The sequence below is a fragment of the Leopardus geoffroyi genome, chromosome B2 (genome assembly GCF_018350155.1).
Source record: "Leopardus geoffroyi isolate Oge1 chromosome B2, O.geoffroyi_Oge1_pat1.0, whole genome shotgun sequence".
NCBI classification, from domain to species: domain Eukaryota; kingdom Metazoa; phylum Chordata; class Mammalia; order Carnivora; family Felidae; genus Leopardus; species Leopardus geoffroyi.
The window spans coordinates 95,926,633-95,946,094 of NC_059332.1; the positions used below are offsets into that span (position 1 = coordinate 95,926,633).

The window sequence follows — 19,462 nt, forward strand, 5'->3', positions numbered from 1 at the left end:
ATTTGGGTCTCAGAGATCTTTTCAAATAATAGGTTAAAGGAACATTATTCGGGACTAAGCTTAGGCTTGCAACTGCCAACACTCTTAGGCCAGCAGTAAACTGGGGAAAGATGGGAAGACAAGTGAGTCCCTAAAGCAGCAGGAAGACTCTGGTTGACCATCATAAAGTATAGGTTGTTTCTGGTATCTATTACCAGGATTGACAATTCCTCCAAGAAACTCAAACATTAACTATCATCTGAGGTGCCTTAAAAAATGCATACTGATAATCAAGGAGTAAAGCTGACATAAAAATATTTTCTTAAAAGAGTTATATACAAAGACCATATTTTATGATATAAACACTACTGAACTTAGGTATGAAACAGCTCTATTTTCATCTTAGCCAACAGTTATAACTTTTTAAGCCATCTCACATTTAACCTAAGCTTTTGCCAAATTTCAAACTCACCACACAAACTTATTTTTACTGTATCTATTCACATTCTCAAAGAGGTATTAAAGAGAGATGAAATGATCAAAAGCAGAGAATGGGTTATATACCAATTAGATGATAATAAGGTTAATTTTTACATATGTTAGAATATTACAATAAAAACACTATGTGTCTTATGACAATCAAGAATTTCTTTGTGGAGGAAGCTAAAAAATCATTTTTGGGGAAATAATTAAGACCACCTTACACAATCCATTTCTCTTTTAAAATGAGGTATTGAATATGTTGGCTTTTAAAATTATCCCATACTACTACATGCTTAAGCATGGGGAGTGAAGTTCATTCTATTCCTAAATTTGAGAGTTCAGGTTTTCATGTAATCACTAAAAATTGCCTAATTGATAATTAGAAAAAGTACATTCTATAAATAAAAGAGAAAGAAGACCACACAATTTTAGCTGTTTCAATCTCTTCACACTAAAGGATGTCATGTTTTTACTTTCTGTCCATCCATTTTCTCTAGAAGAAAAAAAGGACTGTAGGCAGGAAACAACCAAAAGGGTGGGGTAATAAGAAGCCTGATATGTGTAAAAACTGGAAAACAGTCTCAAATGGAAAGTTACACTAGAACAGAGTAAGGAAATAAAAGAAATAAACTTAACATATATCAAAAGGAACAGTGATTAAAGGTACAGGCTCTGGAGCCGGGCTACCAGCTCTTCCATTCACTAAGGTGATTGACGTTAGGCAAGTTTCAATGACCCATCTTTATCTCAGTTACCTCATCTACACAACGAGGACAGTGCATATATCCTAGAGGACTGTAGAGAGAATTAAATGAATTTAAAAACGTAAAATATTTAAAATAGTATCTGATATACAGTACTTAATAAATGTCAGCTATTAATTGTTATATTGTCTACAGTTTAATTACCAGTAGTATTTTTAATCTTGAAAATATTAAATGAAACAATGACCTAGCTTAGTGCAACAAAATAATATTGAGAAAATGTTGACTTTAATTTAATTATTAATTTAAAAATAACTTTAGGAGTTTGGGATAACAACAACTTTGCATATTTTAGTTTCTCTATGAAAAAATAAGACATATTTGCCATCAGATTATCTGTTAGAAATTAATAAAGCAAAATCATTTGCTCTCTCATCCAATGCTTTAAAAATAAAACAGCAAATCATCTGCATCAGTTACTATTCCTATAAATGACAATTGTTTTAAAATACACCTACCACATAAGCTTATAATTTATAGTTGCTTTCATTTTTCAAAAATCCACAGACGAAGCAATTTAAGTCTAAAACGATCTCAGAGTAGTAGCTAGCTGATTTAGCAAAGGCAATCAAAACTTGCTGTGTTGGGCTGCCCCCTACAGGCCTCAATTCATCAATTTCTTTTAAAAGGTGTGTAAGTAAAGAATATCATCTGAGTTTTAACATTAAGAATATTAATACCAGGGGCGCCTGGGTGGCTCAGTCGGTTAAGTGTCCGACTTGGGCTCAGGTCGTGATCTCATGGTTCGTGGGTTCGAGCCCCATGTTGGGCTCTGTGCTGACAGCTCAGAGCCTGGATCCTGTTTCAGATTCTGTGTGTGTGTGTGTGTGTGTGTGTGTCTCTCTCTCTTTCTGCCCTTCCCCAACCCCCACAATAAACAAACATAAAAGAAAGAATATTAATACTAAGCAAAGTATTATGTCCTCATTCATTCATTCTAGCAGGAAATAGTCCCTGAGAAACATCTATAAAGATACAGTGAAAAACCAAACAATTCCTTGTCCTTCAAGAATTCATAGATTACTGCTTGCAGTTAAACTACACAGACTTCAACAGAACCACAGTGAAATACTACAAAATGGCTTAAGAAGTATCTATGCTAGGGGCGCCTGGGTGGCTCAGTTGGTTAAGCATCCGACTTCGGCTCAGGTCATGATTCGCGGTTTGTGACTTCAAGCCCCACGTTGGGCTCTGTGCTAACAGTTCGGAGCCTGGAACTTGCTTCGAATTCTGTGTCTCCTCCTCTCTCTGCCCCTCCCATGCTCATGCTCTGTCTCTGTCTCTCAATAACAAATAAACGTTAAAAAAAAAAAAAAATATCTATGCTATATCACAATGCTGTGCATAGAAAAAGAACTAGGTTGGAAATCTAATACTCAAGTTCTACTCCTGTCTCTGCCATCAAATATCCAGTTGAACTTTGGGGAAGAGTTTTGTGCAAGTTGTTTCTAAAATTAGAGGTTTTAATTAGATGACTCCTAAGGCTCCTTTCAGCTCTAATATTCTATAATTGTATCTGTCATAATAAGAGGTAGAAGGAAAACATTTTTAGAAGGAAATGTTTTAAAATAAAACTCAGAGAAAGAAGAAATAATTTTTATATGGTACGAAGGGTTGAAGCCTATATGGAGAAATAAAGAAAGATTTCTTGGGGGAGATGACATGTGAATTGAGTTTAGAAGCATTCTGGGAGTAAGGGCTATTCCCAGGACGAGTGAACAGTGTAAGAAAATAAAACATCAAGCATGTTTTGAGGAACATGTGATACTATTTGATTAGAGTCTAGCTGTGTTTTACGAAAATCAAAGTAACAGGAACTAGAAGTTAGTGAAAAATGGTCAGAAGGGGATAAATGCAAATGGTTCTAGTACATTACAATGTACAGTTCTAAGAAATGGATCAAAAGTGATTCCAAGGTATTGGTTTAGGAACTTGAATGAAAGTGGTAAATAGGGAACTGAAACAAAAAAGAGGGTATATGAGTGTTTGGTAGTGATGAGAAATAGATTTTGGGAGCCAGATAAAGCCTCACAGAGAAGACTATGCTAAGACCAGAAATACATTAATAAACGGAATGAGCTATTTGTCCAATATGTCCTACCAATCATAAAAATAAGAGAACATAGGAGGCATAGCAAACCATCATTGTTGCTGATAAAATAACTCACAACAGAACTAATGACCTATATCAATAACATCTACTACTAATAACAGCAAATAATCTGTAAATTATTTATTATGTATCAAGCACAATACTGTATTTAAAATATTACATTTAATATTCACATCAGCTCTATAAGAGATTATTATCCTTATTTTACAGATGATAAAATTGAGGTCCAGAGATGTGAGATGAATACCCCAAATCACACACACATACAAACTTAGTAAAGTTGCCTAAATGAAAACTTTTTCATCTTAATCACTTGCTATATCAATGAATGCTACAGATTTGATTCTTTCAAATTTTTCAAAGTTATGTATCAGAGAACTATGTGGGAAAAAATTTCCAAAAAAATCAAGAATGTACAACTTTACAAAAAGTAATCTTCCATAATAATTTACAGCAATATTCATGCTCTCAAACCATATACTGGGTTAAAATTTTTGTATTTAGAAATAATTACAAAGAACAGATCTCCTTAAAAAAAAAAATACCTCAGAAAACTCTTCAGCCTTTTCTTTCTCCAAATTTCTACAAAATCCACCTATCTAAATTTGAAGGTTAAGAATCATTATGAAATGGTGATGTCCTCAATAATGGTGGAATAAGAACTTCAAATACTGTTTTCTCCATAAAAGTAATAAGAACACTGGCAAAATCTGTAAAAAAAAATCTATAGAACAGATCTATAACAAATAAAAGAAGGAATTAGTGATTTTAAAATATTCCCACAAAGAACACCCAGGACCATATGGCTTCACAGGAGAATTTCACCAATTATTTAAAGATTTAACACCAATCCTTCATTTTTGTCATTTCTATTTTGACACTGTATTGGGAATTCTAGCCAGGGAAATTAGGCAAGAAAAATAAATAAAAGCATTCAAATAGGAAAGGAAGAAGTAAAACTATTTTTTTTTTTAATTTTTTTTTTTTTCAACGTTTATTTATTTTTGGGACAGAGAGAGACAGAGCATGAACGGGGGAGGGGCAGAGAGAGAGGGAGACACAGAATCGGAAACAGGCTCCAGGCTCTGAGCCATCAGCCCAGAGCCCGACGCGGGGCTCGAACTCACGGACCGCGAGATCGTGACCTGGCTGAAGTCGGACGCTTAACCGACTGCGCCACCCAGGCGCCCCAAAACTATCTTTTTTTTGTAGTGACATGATTTTCTATGAAGAAAATTCTAAGGAACCAGAAAAAAACTAATACAGGTAATAAACAAGTTCAATGAGGTTGCAGAAAATAAAGTCAATAAACAAAAATCAATATTCTTTATATATATTAACAATGAATAATCTAAAAATGATAAAAACAACTGAATCAAAAAAATACACAGGAATAAACAAATTTAACAAAAGAAGTAGGAGACTTGTATACCGTCAACTACAAACCTTGTTGAGACAAGCTGAAGACCTAAATAAATGGAAGGAGATCCTGTGTTTAAGGACTGAAAGACTTAAGATTGTTTGTTAAGATGGCAATACTACACAATTTGATCTACATATTCAATACAATTCCTATCAAAATCCTAGATGCCTTTTTTTTTTGCAGAAAATGATGAGCTGATCCTAGAATTCATATGGAAATGTAAAAGATCCAGGATAGCCAAAATAATCTTGAAAAAATGAACAAAGATAGAGGACTCCTATTTCTCAATTTCAAAACTTACTACAAAACTACAGAGTTCAAGACAGTGTGGTGGTGGTAGAGGCTGGACATATAACCAGTGCAACAGAACAGAATCTAGATATAAAAACCATACATTTGTGGACAATTCATTTCCAACAAGAGTGCCAAGACAATCCAGTGAGAGGAAGATAATTCTTTTCAACAAATCACACTGAAGACCTGGAACATCCACATACAAAAGAATGCAGGTGAGCCTCCCACCCTGTACTATGCACCCAAATTAATTCAAAATGGATCAAAGACCTAGGTGAAGGAACCAAAACTGTAACAGTTTAGAAGAAAACAGAGAAAGAAATCTTCATCACCCTATATTTAGGCAATGGTTTCTTAGATATGACAACATAAAAGCACAAGTAATCAAAGAAAAAATGAACTGGACTTCATCAAAACAAAAACTTTCTGTGTTTCAGGGATACTGCCAAGAAAGTAAAAAGACATCCACAGAATAAAAGAAAAAATCTATAAAGCATGCATCTAGTTAAGGTCTAGTATCGAGAATATAAAAAGAACTCTTATAAATCAACAATGAAAAGACAATCTAATTTAAAAATGAGGCAAGGATTTAAAGAAACATTTCTCCTAAGAAGATATACAAACGGCCAGTAAGCACAAGAAAAGATGCTCAATAAGACACTACTCGTTAGGGAAACGCAAATAAAATTCGTAAGGAAATAGCCCTTCATATCTACTTGGGATGACTGTGATCAAAGAGATGAACAGTCACAAGAGGTGCAGTGACATGAAGAAATTGAAAACCTCACACAATGTTGACAGAAATGTAAAATGATACATCCAATTTGGAAAACAGTTTGGCAATTCCTCAAAGGGTTAAACAGAGTTACCACTTATTCCTCTCCTAAGTATGTACTCAGGAACTAACTGCAAATATGTCCACCCAAAAACCTATGCACAAATGTTCAAGGGATCATTATTTATAATAGTCCAAAAGTAGGAACTACCCAAATGTTCATCACCTGATTGAATGGATAAACAAAATATGGTATACCACTACAGTGAAATGTTATTCAGTCATAAAAAAGGATAAGGTACATACTATAAGATGGTTGGACCCTGAAAGTATTAAGCCTGTGAAAAAAGGACACATTAAGTGATTCTATTTATATGTCCATAATAGCATTGCTAATGGGTATAAGGTTTCTTTTTGAGGTGATGAAAATATTCTGAAAACAGACAGTGGTGATGGCTGTGAAAATGAATGATAGGTCTTCAACTTCCAAGTTATTTATTATTTTATAACTGTTATCTTCACTTGGATCAGAAGTTATTTTAATGTTTATTTTGAGAGTGAGGGAGTGATCACAAGCAGGGGAGGGGCAAGAGAGAGAGGGGAAGACACACACACACACACACACACACACACACGCACACACAGAGACAGAGACAGAGACAGAGAGAGAGGGAAAGAGAAAGAGAATACCATGCAGGCTCCATGCTGTGAGCATGGAGCCCAATGCTGGGCTTGATCACATAACCCTGGGAGATCATGACCTGAGCCAAAATCAAGAGTCAACAGACTGAGCCACTCAGGTGCTCCCAAAAGTTATTTTTAAGAACTGAGCATCCATTCTGTACTTTGTCTTTCTTTACCTACAACATACAGATCCTATTTTTTAAGCACAGATATTTCAACATATATCTTAGCATGCTACTGCCACAGCTAGGATATGAATTAAGTATTAGACACTTTCCCCAAGGAATACTGTTATATAATTCTTTATATGAAAGATAACATATTAGCAACTATACATGAAGGGTATTCTGGGAGTGAGGAAGCTTAGTGTACTTCCCCTTTTTGCCTCTACTCCCAGCTCTGACTCCCACCCAATACCACAGCTCTCCTGGGCTAAAGCAGCTGCTGGGGTGAGTAGCCAGGCAGGGACTACATGGAGGGAGTGTTCTCTCTGGGTGGACAAGAGACTATGGAGCAGTAAGCATAAAGACTCCAAAAGCTAAGGAAAAGCTGATTAAAAGGTTGGGTCCTTTTTACTCTTGAGGCAGGAAAAGAAAGAGATGACCAGGCAGAGATTTCTACCAAAAGCTCTATCAGAAACTAATACCTTGAATATTGACAGAATATCTGGGATATGAAATATAAATGTTAAACAGTATCCTTGAAAAGACAGGCAGAACCTGCAACGGAAAATCTAGTAACAGCATAAAAGTGAAGATACTAAACTATTCTGGCAAAAACCAGGCATTAAGAAACCCAGAAGTTAAAGTGGTATAAAGGTCTCTGTATAGTAGAAGACTGGAGGAATACAGGGAAGAGAAATTCTAAAGGTTTCATCTTATGGAAAGGAAAAGCAGTGAGAGTGTCACAGTGAGGATAATGGGTAGGATCTTATAATAATATGATTATGATCTTCAGGAAAGAGAAGGTCAACATTAACAGAAGTACCAAATTAAAAAGGACAAAAAGGGGAAAAAGCAATAACTTAATTAGTCAATAATTTAGCATCCATTTCTAATTTTAAAATCTAGAAGGAAATTAGTTTAATTTGATAAAGGCTATGTATCATTCTAAATGATGAAATATTAAAACCATATCAATGAATACCAGAAACCCAACAGAAATGTCTGCTAGGATCATTACTGTTCAATAGTATCTTGGCAACGTAATAACAGCAATGCAATAAAGCAAGAAAAAGAAATGGTCAATAAAAAAATTGGTGGGAAGGTGTTTTTGTTTTTGCTTTTTTTTAGCCAGTGTAAAAAATATGTAGAAATGGAAAGGAAATAAAGAAAAACAATACCTACAAAACACCTGTAAAAATATGTAGAAATGGAAATGGAATAAAAATAACACCTATAAAACACCTAAAATAAAAGAAAAAGAAAGGTACGGGGAGGGCTTATTTGAAGAAAATTTTAAAATCTACAGAGAACATAAAATCTGAATAAGAGAGATGTATTATGTTCCTATCTGGGAAGACTTAATAACATGAAGAGGTGAATCCTACCAAAATTAAAAATACAAATTTAATGTATTTCCACTTCCAACCATACAAGATGCTATGGGAAATTGATAAAATTATTATAAAAGTCATGTAAACAAGTTAATGACAGGGCGCCTAGGTGGCTCAGTGGGTTAAGCATCCGACTCTTGGTTTCAGCTCAGGTCATGATCTCATGGCTTTGTGGGTGGATCTCACGGCTTTAATGGATGCAGGCTGGCAGCACAGGGCCTGCTTGGGATTCTTTCTCTCTCCCTCTCTCTCTGCCCCTCCCCGACTTGTGCTATCTCTGTCTCAAAATAAATAAATAAACTTTAAAAAAAAAAAAAAAGAGGTAATGACAGAGAATAAACATGGAAAGTATTTAAAAAAAAAAAAAAAAAGGTAAGGGATGAATTTCCCCAGTAGGTATCAGAAAAGTAAATAAAATCAAATAAAAATAATACCAGCTTAAGAATAGACAAATACACCAATGGAACAAAATAGGGAACCCAAAAATAGATCCCAGTAGTCAAAATACTTTAATATAAAGCAGAGGTGGCATTTTTATCCAGTAGAAAAGGATAATTTATATCACTATTGCCTGTAAGTCAAATTGTGCCCTTCACCTGTTTCTGTAAATAAAGTTTTACTGGAACACAGTCATGTCCATCATCTGTAAATTGTGGCTACTTTTTAGCTACAGAGTTATACAGGTGCAACAGAGACCATCTGGCCTGCAAAGCCAAAAATATTTACTATCTGGCTCTTCAAGAAAGAAGTTTACCAAATATTATTTAATAAATGATCTTATCAATAAGTCAGCAGCTAGAAGTGGGGTGGTGGGAAAGCTGTACTTCTCTAAATCTATCTTATAAGAAAAGCTAGGTCAGAAAACAATGTATAACCTGCAGGTGTATACATACATACATATATATGTACACACATACACACACGTGTGTGTACATATATGTATACATACATATATGTATGTATATATGTATACATACGTGTGTGTGTGTGTGTGTACACACACACACACATATTCTGGCTATATTTCATCTAAACATAATATCAAACACAAACAAACAAAAACCAAAAAACAAAGTAGTAAGTGCTGGTGAAGATGTAGAGAAATTGGAACTTTTGTGCACTACTGGTAAGAATGTAAAATGGTGCAGCTTCTACGGAAAACAGTCTGGCAGCTCCTTAAAAATTTAAAAATAGAATTAACAATATGATTCAGCAATTCTACTTCTGGGTATATACCCAAAAGAAAAGAAAGTAGAGTCTCGAAAAGATATCCGTACACCTACTGTGATGGTAAATTTTCTGTGTCAATTTGGTTGGGCTGTGATGCCCAGATATTTGGTCAAATATTATTCTGGATATTTCTGTGGAGGTGTTTTTTAGATGAGATTAACATTTAAATTGGTGGACTCTGAGTAAAACAGAGTATCCCCCAAAATGTGGGTCAGTGTCACCCAATCAGTTGAAGGCCTTAATAAAACAAAGACTGACCTCCTTTGAGCAAGAAGGGATTCTGCCAGAAGATTGCCACTGGACTCAAACTGTACTTTTCCCTAAGTCTCGAGCTTGCCACCCTATTCCATCAAATTTTGGGTTCACCAACCTCGCCAGTCATGTGAAGCAATTCTTTAAAATAAATTTTTCTCTCTCCCCCCATCCAGTTGGTTCTGTTTCTCTGGAAAACCCTAACATACCCGTATTCATAGCAGTATTATTCACAACAGCCAAAAGGTGGAGGCAACTCTAGTGTCCATGAATGGATACATAAAACATGGTGTATACATGCAGGCTACAGCATGGACGAACATTGAGGACAATATGCTAAGTAATATAAGCAAGTCACACACACACAAAATACTTTATGACTTTACTTATATGAGGTACCTAGAGTAATCAAATTCATAGTTGGTGTTTAATGGGTATGGAGTTTCAGTTTTGCAACATGAAGGTGTTTTAGAGACCTATTTAACACTACTGAAGTATATACTTAAAAATAGTTAAGACAGTAAATTTTGCATGTATTTTGCTACAATCAAAAGGTTTTTTTTTTTTTTTTAATTTTAAGGAAAGGTACTGAAAATAACTCTCAAAAAAAAACTAAGTAACATATGTTCAACTGCAGAACAGAGAATACATTCTATCCTGTTAAAGATATTAAATATCTTTAATGTCTTACAAATGTCTTACAAATTCAAAATGTCTTACAAATTACTCAGTGTTTCTTTTTGAAATGAAAAACAAAATTACTATTCACTTTACCACATAGTAAGTCCCTGTTCTTTTTCTCTGGCCTTTTCTGCTGCATGTTATTGCAAGGTATCAACTAAAATGGGAAACAACAAAAGAACAGAATTGCAATTTCTCAAACTGCCATAACCCCAAAGAAGGAATCTGAATAAACACCACCATAATTTGCCACACATTTCTGCTGTTCTGACTTTTCAAAATTCATAAATCAGCATTTCTGAAAGCAAACAGAATCTAAAATTTTGACTCCTTCTTCAGTCCAGGAATTGCCAAGTTAAACTCTGACATCATTTAACTGATGAACAACTGCCAAAAAACAACTAAGAATCATTAATTAACCTCATTAGAAAATAAGCATCGTTTATCAGCTTCATGTTTTTGTTTAAAACTAAAAATAACAGTTACGTTGCTCCTAAGAGGATTCTCTGAATTTATTTATAACTTCTATAAATAAGTTTATTTATAACTTCTATAAAGAACAAAGTAGGTGATTAGGTAAGCTTTATTGAATAAATTTGGATATTCAGATAATATGGATATTACTAAAATTCTTCAGAAAATAAAAAGAAAATTCCATAATATAGTCTAACCCTTACATTTGCAGCCTTATTTTCCCCCAACTCTGTGTTCAACCCCTAAAAGGTCCTCTCTGCCTACAAAGCTCTTATCATCACTCTTTGCCTTCCTTAATTCCACCCACCTGTTGATTCTCCAAGAGCTACAACACTGCATCAACAAAGCCTTCTCTGCCCTCCCAAACAAGATCAAACTCTCCCTAGAGGATTGAGGCTTTTGTTGTATACCTACCTCTGCTTCCCAGCACCAATGATAGTGGTGATTTTACATTTGTTTGTATACTTACTTGATTACCTTCCACCTTTAAACTACAAGCTCTGTAAAGGGTGATGCAGGATATTAACCAACATTTGTATCCCCCATGCGTAGCACAGGGCATGGCATGCAAATATCTGTGAGTCCATGAACTTGAATGAATGAACGAATAACTGAATAAAATAAACTTTTCTTATGCAAAGTATTTTGTCAGGATAACATTTATGAATCCCTTGCTTCTTGAAAAACACAACAAAACATGTCTAATTTCACTCTACAACCTAAATACCAACGCCTAAGGACTTCACCGTCACTTCACAAGTCTTTTTAACAGATAACCCCATTAATTACCATCTGTTTACGTGTGCTATTCTAAATGACATTTAGGTTACGTTTCTGAAACACTTTCTGCCTTCAACCTCATCTCTAGAATACCAGCTAATACAAAGCACCTGGATTTCAGGAACACAGACCTGAAACTCACACACCAAACTAAACTGTTATGTAAATGACAGAAATGACACATGTTGGTCTATAATGGCTCTCTAGACTACTTTTGTACCTATTTTACTTGTACCGCTAAAAGTCTGTCGCTAGATTGTAGTCATTTTGAGCCCATGACAATCAAACTACAGATGAAAAACAACGGAGTTTTCCCAACAGTCTGGACAAAAGCCAGCCTTTACAGAGTATCACCAGTTAGAAGACTTCTAGGTTTCTATCAGTTTATTTAGTTGAGGTGGACTTTATGTGATAATTCTATCCTGAAAATTCTGTAAACCTCATTTTATACGTAAAATTATACTTTTTGAGTCTCACCTAGGTCTGATTTTGGCTCTTCCGTGTTTCATTTGTGTACCCCTGAGCAAGCGACTGAAAACCCCTGGGCTTCAGCTTCCTCATGTAAAATCAGATGATGATACCTACATCATATGGTGGTTCTGAGGCTTCAAAAGATGAAGTGAGTATGATTTAAGCATGCTCAGTGCCCCTTCCTTTTCACACCCCTTGCTACAGAGGAATTTTATTATTTTCTGCAAAGAAAAATATTTTAGTAAAAATGATGTCTTTCATTTATCTTAATAAACCTAGAGTTTCAGGTACTGCTTAAACTTATTACTAATTTAAGTTCTCAGTACAGAGATTTATATCTACTATGAAAGAAATGAAAGGTTGAGACTAATCAAAACACTGCATAAAAGCTACACTTAATGGAATATCCTACCCATATGAACTAATATCAGCTGTAAAGGAGTCTGTAACAGATACCTATATTCCCCTTGAGACTGTTCAATTAGGAAAACAGGAAGCAGAACCCATCTTCCTTTGGTCAAGGCATGAATGAGGATTCAAACATACAAAGAAATGGGAAAAGTGAGGAATGGCAAAACTAAGAATGGGCAAAACTAAGACTCCTAAATTTTTATATTCACTTACACACCTCACTCCTAAAATTTTACTCAAATTCAAGTAAGAACCAGCTGGAAAGGGGTAAGACCAACAGGAAAGTCAGCTCCTCCTATCTGAGGAGAAACTGCCAACTTGTTGGCACAGGAAAGATCAGGCAGCAAGCTCTTTCCTAACAAAGTCCCCACCTGGCAGCCACATTTCGTCAAGCAAATTTCAAGAATTCTCTAGCTTCCCACTTTCAATCTAATTATAGAACTTTATAAAAACCATTTTCTCTTTCACACACACATTCTCTCTTTCTCTTCCCTCCCCCTCGCATTCTCTCTAAATCCTTCTCTAAATCCTTCTGTGTTGTGACACCACAACAAAAGGTATGAATACATCTGACAATTTTTCCCAGAACATAACATACACACGGAAAGGCACACCTCCCGCTCTGTACATCTGCACCATTATTCTAACAGTAATAACCCCACAATAAATGATGATTATATAACATACTTTCCCTATCAGAGCGTCAGTAGTCACAGCATAGAAACTACAGTAAAGTATACGAGCCAGAACCTACCTATCCAAGTAACTGCTAAAAGGTGTAAATCTCAAAATAGTTTAGAAACTCCTCTTTTGAGAATGCCTTTAGAGTTTGTGGTATATTTTATTTAACTAAATGCCACAAGTAAGGTAATTTGCTAGGGTCTGGGAATGCATTATGGTACGTTACTATGGAGCTCGTGGTACAACAGAATAGCCCGAAATCAACTACTAACGACAGATGGAATGATTTAATGAATGAACAAATATTCACAAATGCCTACTACATGCCAGGCACTTTTCTAAGACCCTGGACACACAGCATGAACAAAACAACTGCCCTGCCTTCATGAAAAAGATAAACCACTTAGAGAGTATAAATTTCATTTTTAGAAGTGATTAAAAGTCATACAGTACCATAAAGGACTTCAGTCAAAGCAATCCCATAAAGGAAAGGACTATGTTTGCTGTAAAAATGATAAATTTGCTCTGAAGTGAGGAGTTTAAAATGTTTTAAAAAATAAGAGTGTCACTGACAGAATTATATAAACCTGTAATATGGCTTCTTTGGAGAAAAACTTTAACCAGATATATAAATTCATTCAGTCATGCCCCTTTCATTTTATGGATGAGGAAACAAAGGCACACCAAGGTCAGTGTCAGACCTCCCAGAATCCTGGAGGCCCTGCCTTCTAGTTCAGTGCTCTTTCTGGAAATACAACTTTATTTTTTAAAGAAAAGTACTTAGTTTAGCCTTTATGTCTCAAATCTTTTCGAACCTTCTGAGCTCAGTGAGGTTTACATGTAAGTCAAATTGTCAGACTATGAAACCGAAGCAGAAAGAGGCCAAAATAATTCTCTACTAAGTGAATAAAGCAAAACTGATCTTGATCTATCGTACACAGCTGTTTTAAACCCTTCCAAAGCTTCTAGCTCTTTTCCACTGTTACACATTTAAATCCAAAGAAAACAGCTAGCTATTTCGGTTTGGGATTATTTAACTTTTTAAAAAGTCTATTTTTCAGCTTTAAAATTATACGATCTTTGGTGCTTTTTAACACCCTATTAATTTAACACCTTAAATTAAGTAATTATAAAGCACTCACAGTATATGAAAGACTGTGCTAAATCCTACTACACAGATTTTTTTAATCCAATCTTGCCTTCAAAGATAACACTAACATTTTGAGGGTAGTAGTGTATCCAGAATGCTAGCTAGATCAAGAACTATCTAACTTGGGCAAAGCACCTGAATCTGTCTTGGCATAGATAGAAAGGCAAGTTTCAGACTGTCAAGTCCCAGGAGGAAAGGAGTCAAGCCACCTGACCCAGTCCCATTTGTCCCCTCCCAAGCTTGGCCCTAAAGTGGGCTGCTGCTTAAAAACCACTTTTGAGGGGGGCCTGGCTGTCTCAGTCAGCAGAGCGTATGACTCCTGATCTCAAGGTCGTGAGTTCAAACCCCACATTGGGTGTAGGGCTTACTTAAACTTTTTTTTTTTTTTTTTTTGAAATCCACTCAGAAAACTTAAGGATTACTCTGTTATTGTTTTTAAAATGTACTTTAACCACCAATATCCATGAAGAAGTAAAGCAGACTCCCTCTATGAGATTAGGGACTACATGAATCCTACTCACTAAAAGTATTATACTTAGAGTCCATAAAACCTGACTCCATTTTGGCTTTTCTTTATGGAAGAGCTAAAGCAGATCACTCCTAAATCTAGCTCTGCAGAAGTTTCTCTTATAGAATGCCTAGGTGGTCAGTACAGAGTCATCTAACGTGAGACATTTCTTCTCTCAACATAGCTAGGCTTCCTGCCATCTTTCTTTCTCACATCACTTTATGCAACTATAGGAACTCTTCTACTTGCCCACTGTCAAACAGAACAGTGTCCAAAACTGCTACCAGCCCTCTTTTCAGCAGGTGGCTTTATTCCTTGCAACACAGAAAAGACTGAGGCTTTCCCATGTGAGCAGTAATAATTTTTCTCGTTCTTTTCCTTTGCAGTTCTCTGTAAACCTCTCCTCTGCCAGGTTAACCTTTACTGTGAATACCAATCCCCAAATGCTTTGCTCCACACTTACTTTCCTTCTTATTTGATAAAAACATTCTTCAACAAAATAACCTAAAAATCTTTTCAGTCCTAGCCTTCCCATTACTTTATCCAAGTCTTTATTATACTGTGGATGATCTGTGACTTATAATTCATTGTCTTCAGCTACTGCTGAATAACACTTTAGGAAGCAGCTTTATGAAAACTACTATATTTTTACTGTGGGGAAGTTATAAAAAAACATTGCCCTACTCCTTATAAATGAAGCCACATGAGAAATTTCTTTCCTATATAATGCCCAAGAAAGTTTAGCTTTCCCTAATGACCTAGTAAGTTTTCATTTTATGTATGATGGGGAAAAAAATGTTATCACATTTCTTTTCCCTTGTTTTGGATACAAGGACACTCAGGATCAAATCTGCAGGTCAATTTTAATAAACTTGAGTATCTCAGTCAAAGCTTATATAATCTCACGCTGAGTTTCTATTTTTTATTTTCAGTGATTTTGATTTTAAATTCTTTTCTATTTTGTGATTATAAATTCTTGTACATTCCCTCAGATTTTTTTTTTTTTTTTATGATGCATGGCTCTGACTTCAAATTCTTTTTTTGTTTTGATTATATATTTGTATAAATTGCTTCGGATTCTTCACAATTCTGGATTATGCATAAATAAATAAACTATGGTATTTCCAAACCCACTGTATAATATCTGTGCTTGACAAAGACTTGTGGAATTTAAAAAAAGAAAGCAGAGATGTGTGGCTAACTAGATCATCTGGTCTTATTCCAACAGGAATTTTTCCCATTTTATTTCTATTGTACATATTATGAATCCATGATCTAAAAATAGCCTATTTGCCATTATGTTAATGAAATCAATGTAAAGAAACCTTATTTAAATTATTTCATTCTTTGAGTGTAGTGGGCTTTTACTTGCTTTCAATTAGATAATTTGTTTTCCTCTTTAATACAGTTATGTGATTGATGGCTCTTTAAATATTTAAAAAATACTACAGAAGTAACTACGAGTAAAGACTGTGGGATACTGAAAATGGCTACCAAGGGGAAGTTATGACATAATCTCTCTGAGTTTGAATGGAAATCTTGCTAGATTAGAGTCCATGTCTATGATATTATGTTCCAATTCCTATTCCCAACGACTTCTTTGTGATAGTAGGTAACTCACTTTCTGGAATACCATTCACTCAACAAATATTCACAAAGTATTTGCTATATGAAAAGCACTTACAAGCTCTAAAGTACTCTACAGAAAAGGAGTTTCTTTACCTAAGAAATTGTGCTATAAGGAAAGCCTACTATCTATTTTGTTGTACAACACTAAATAAAGCCTCACTGTTAAAACAAATAGGTCGATTCTCTTTATTGGTGGTAGCTACATTTTATAAAATCACTGCAAACGCTAAATCAGCAAATATTTGAACCACTGTCCCTAGGGGAAATACAGGGTTGGGATACTGTGAGCCTCTGGTCACAACACGTTCTTCAACTGATCAACACATAACCTTGTTTTATGTGTGTTTCTGTTTACAGATGACACTTTAGCACTGCTCTTGGGAGCAATTTTAAACAAATCACCAAAAAAAGCACAAAAGCATGAAAAACATCAACTGGGAAAAGAACAGAAATAAGTAGGTATGGCATTGCTGAAAATGTGCATGCTGGGCAAACCAAATTTTTTGAAGTTCCACACATGTCCATGAGCGCACTGCTGAGTACTGACTCTGGTCACAGATAAATTTTAGAAAGCAAGCAAATATTGCAAATAATGAGGATCAACTGTATATGAACCAAATATTTCAGCGTGGTTTCTGCTGTGATTGTCACCAAAAGATAAAGATCTGGGAAGATCGACTAATCAATACTCTTCAGTTACTATGCCAATTTAAAGAGTTTTGGATTACACCACTTCAAGAAGTACGATGTCTGAGGCATTCACAAGCTGGTATCATTAAAAACACTACTTCCTACCTGATATATTCTAAAAGGGATATAACGAAATCCATTTTCTTCTGCAGGATATTCCATGAGTTTCCGGTTGATGGCCCAAAATTGATCAAATCTGTCTGTAATGATAAATTATTTATTATTAAAAATGAACATTATAACTTTAAAGCCTCACATAAAGAAATGAAAGTTATTAAAAACCCTTAGACATTTCTGAAAAAGTTTCATTTACATATTATTTTTTCTTAAACTTATCTTTCCATAACTAAACATAAGGCAAAATATAAAATTAATTTTGTCTACACTATTGCTTCCTCCTCCTAGATTTTTGCATAGACATTTTATCTCATAAAAGAAACCCTGAACAGGTTATGACTACTTGTGTTATCAAGGCAAAATAACATCACATAGGGATGAATGTCTAGATTCCCTTGGTCCTATTCCTACTGTCTAAACTGTTAAAGGACAACTTCAAGCGATCTAAATTTTAACCAGAACTTATTTAAAGAAACAAAGCCAAAACACCAAACACAATAAACATTAAACAGCAAAAAGACAAAAATACAGGAAAGGGTTTGAAAGAAATGTGGAACCGGTAGTTAAGAAATAACTGTCAACTGTAGCTTAATCTCAGAGTGATTAAATAATTCCTTTTTAAAATTTTCAGGCTCAATTAAAAAAAAACCACTTTACTGAGATATAATTCACATACCATAAAATTCACCATTTTAAAGTGTACAACTCAGTGGCTTTTAGTATATTCAGAGTTGAACAACCACTGTCAGTATCTAATTTCAGAACATTTTCATCCTACCAAAAAAAAAACCCCATACCCATTAATAGTTACCCTCTTTCCCTCTCTTCCTATCGCCTAGATATCATTAATCTTTATTCCAGACATTTCATATAAATGGAATCATACAATATGTTGACTTTTGTATCTGTTTTTTTCCTTAGCTTGTTTCCGAGGTTCAGTTACGCTATAGCATAAATGAAATTTCATTCATTTTTATGGCCAAATAGTACTTCATTGTATGGAGATCTATTTTTTGTTTTGTTTTGTTTACCCATTCATCAGTTCATGGACATTTGAGTTGTTTCCCTTTTTTTGGTTACTATGAATAATGCTACTATGCTATGAACATTCACGTACAAGCTTTTGTGTTGGATGCGGATCTTCAATTTGCTTGGAAAACTGAGTTCTATGACATGCTGAGTTCTATGATAACTGTTTAACTGTTGTATGATAACAATATTTTCAGAAACTGACAAACGGTTTTCCAAAGACGATGCATTTTACATTCCCACCAGCAATATATGAGGGTTCCAATTTGTCCATATCCATGTCTACACCTGTTATTGCCTGGCTTTTTTATTAGGGTCACACTGGTGGGTCTGAAGTGGTATCCCCGTATAGTTTTGACTTGTATTCTCTAATGACTATGTTGAGCATCTTTTGTTTACTGGCCATTTACATATTTATTTTGGAGAAATGTCTATCAAATCCTTTGTCCCCTAAGTGGGTTGTCTTTTTATTGTTGAGTTGTAAGATTTTTTTTTTTTAATGTATTCTGGATACAAGTCCCTTACTGATAAATCTACACAAATATTTTTTCCCCATTCTATGTGTTGTTTTTTATTTAAAAAAAAAAAATTTTTTTTTTCAACGTTTATTTATTTTTGGGACAGAGAGAGACAGAGCATGAACGGGGGAGGGGCAGAGAGAGAGGGAGACACGGAATCGGAAACAGGCTCCAGGCTCTGAGCCATCAGCCCAGAGCCTGACGCGGGGCTCGAACCCCCGGACCGCGAGATCGTGACCTGGCTGAAGTCGGACGCTTAACCGACTGCGCCACCCAGGCGCTCCTATGTGTTGTTTTTTAAGTAACTCCTATCGACTTACCCAGAATCCTACCTTAAAATTATTTTTTATACTCAGAAATTTATCTCAGAATCAGATCTCTGTAAAGCACATGAACAGTACAAGAATTTGAGATCATCTTGGTATTAAAGCACATTCTCTACTACTAGACTTATCTCAATCCAATTTACTGCCAATCTGTCAATACTGTTTAGGCCATCATACTTCCGTAAGAGAATAAAGCTTAGATGCTTCTCGTATCCCTGTCCTAGAGGACTGTGACAGTCTCTGGGCCTTCTCTACTCTTATCCTCAACTCCGACCTGGGAGTTCACACCATATCAGAACAGGTATGATAGGTAACTCGGAATCCAGTTAGTCCAGCATAATTTCACAGATGACAACGAAGGCCCAGGTTATGAGTTTCATGAAGAACCAAGACCAGATGCTCAGTCTTCTGATTCAAAGCCCACAACCATTTCAACAGTTGCAAC

General features: G+C 35.2%; 1 protein-coding gene across 3 annotated transcripts in view; it reads right to left on the bottom strand.

Moving 5' to 3' along the window:
* ATG5 (autophagy related 5) overlaps positions 1-19,462 on the bottom strand; it is a 131,491-nt gene that overhangs the window by 36,975 nt on the left and 75,054 nt on the right. For all 3 annotated transcript variants that reach the window (XM_045499178.1, XM_045499176.1, XM_045499177.1), the window contains one exon: positions 17,133-17,227. In XM_045499178.1, coding sequence (XP_045355134.1) covers positions 17,133-17,227 — 95 coding nt within the window. The remainder of the gene's footprint in view (positions 1-17,132; positions 17,228-19,462) is intronic.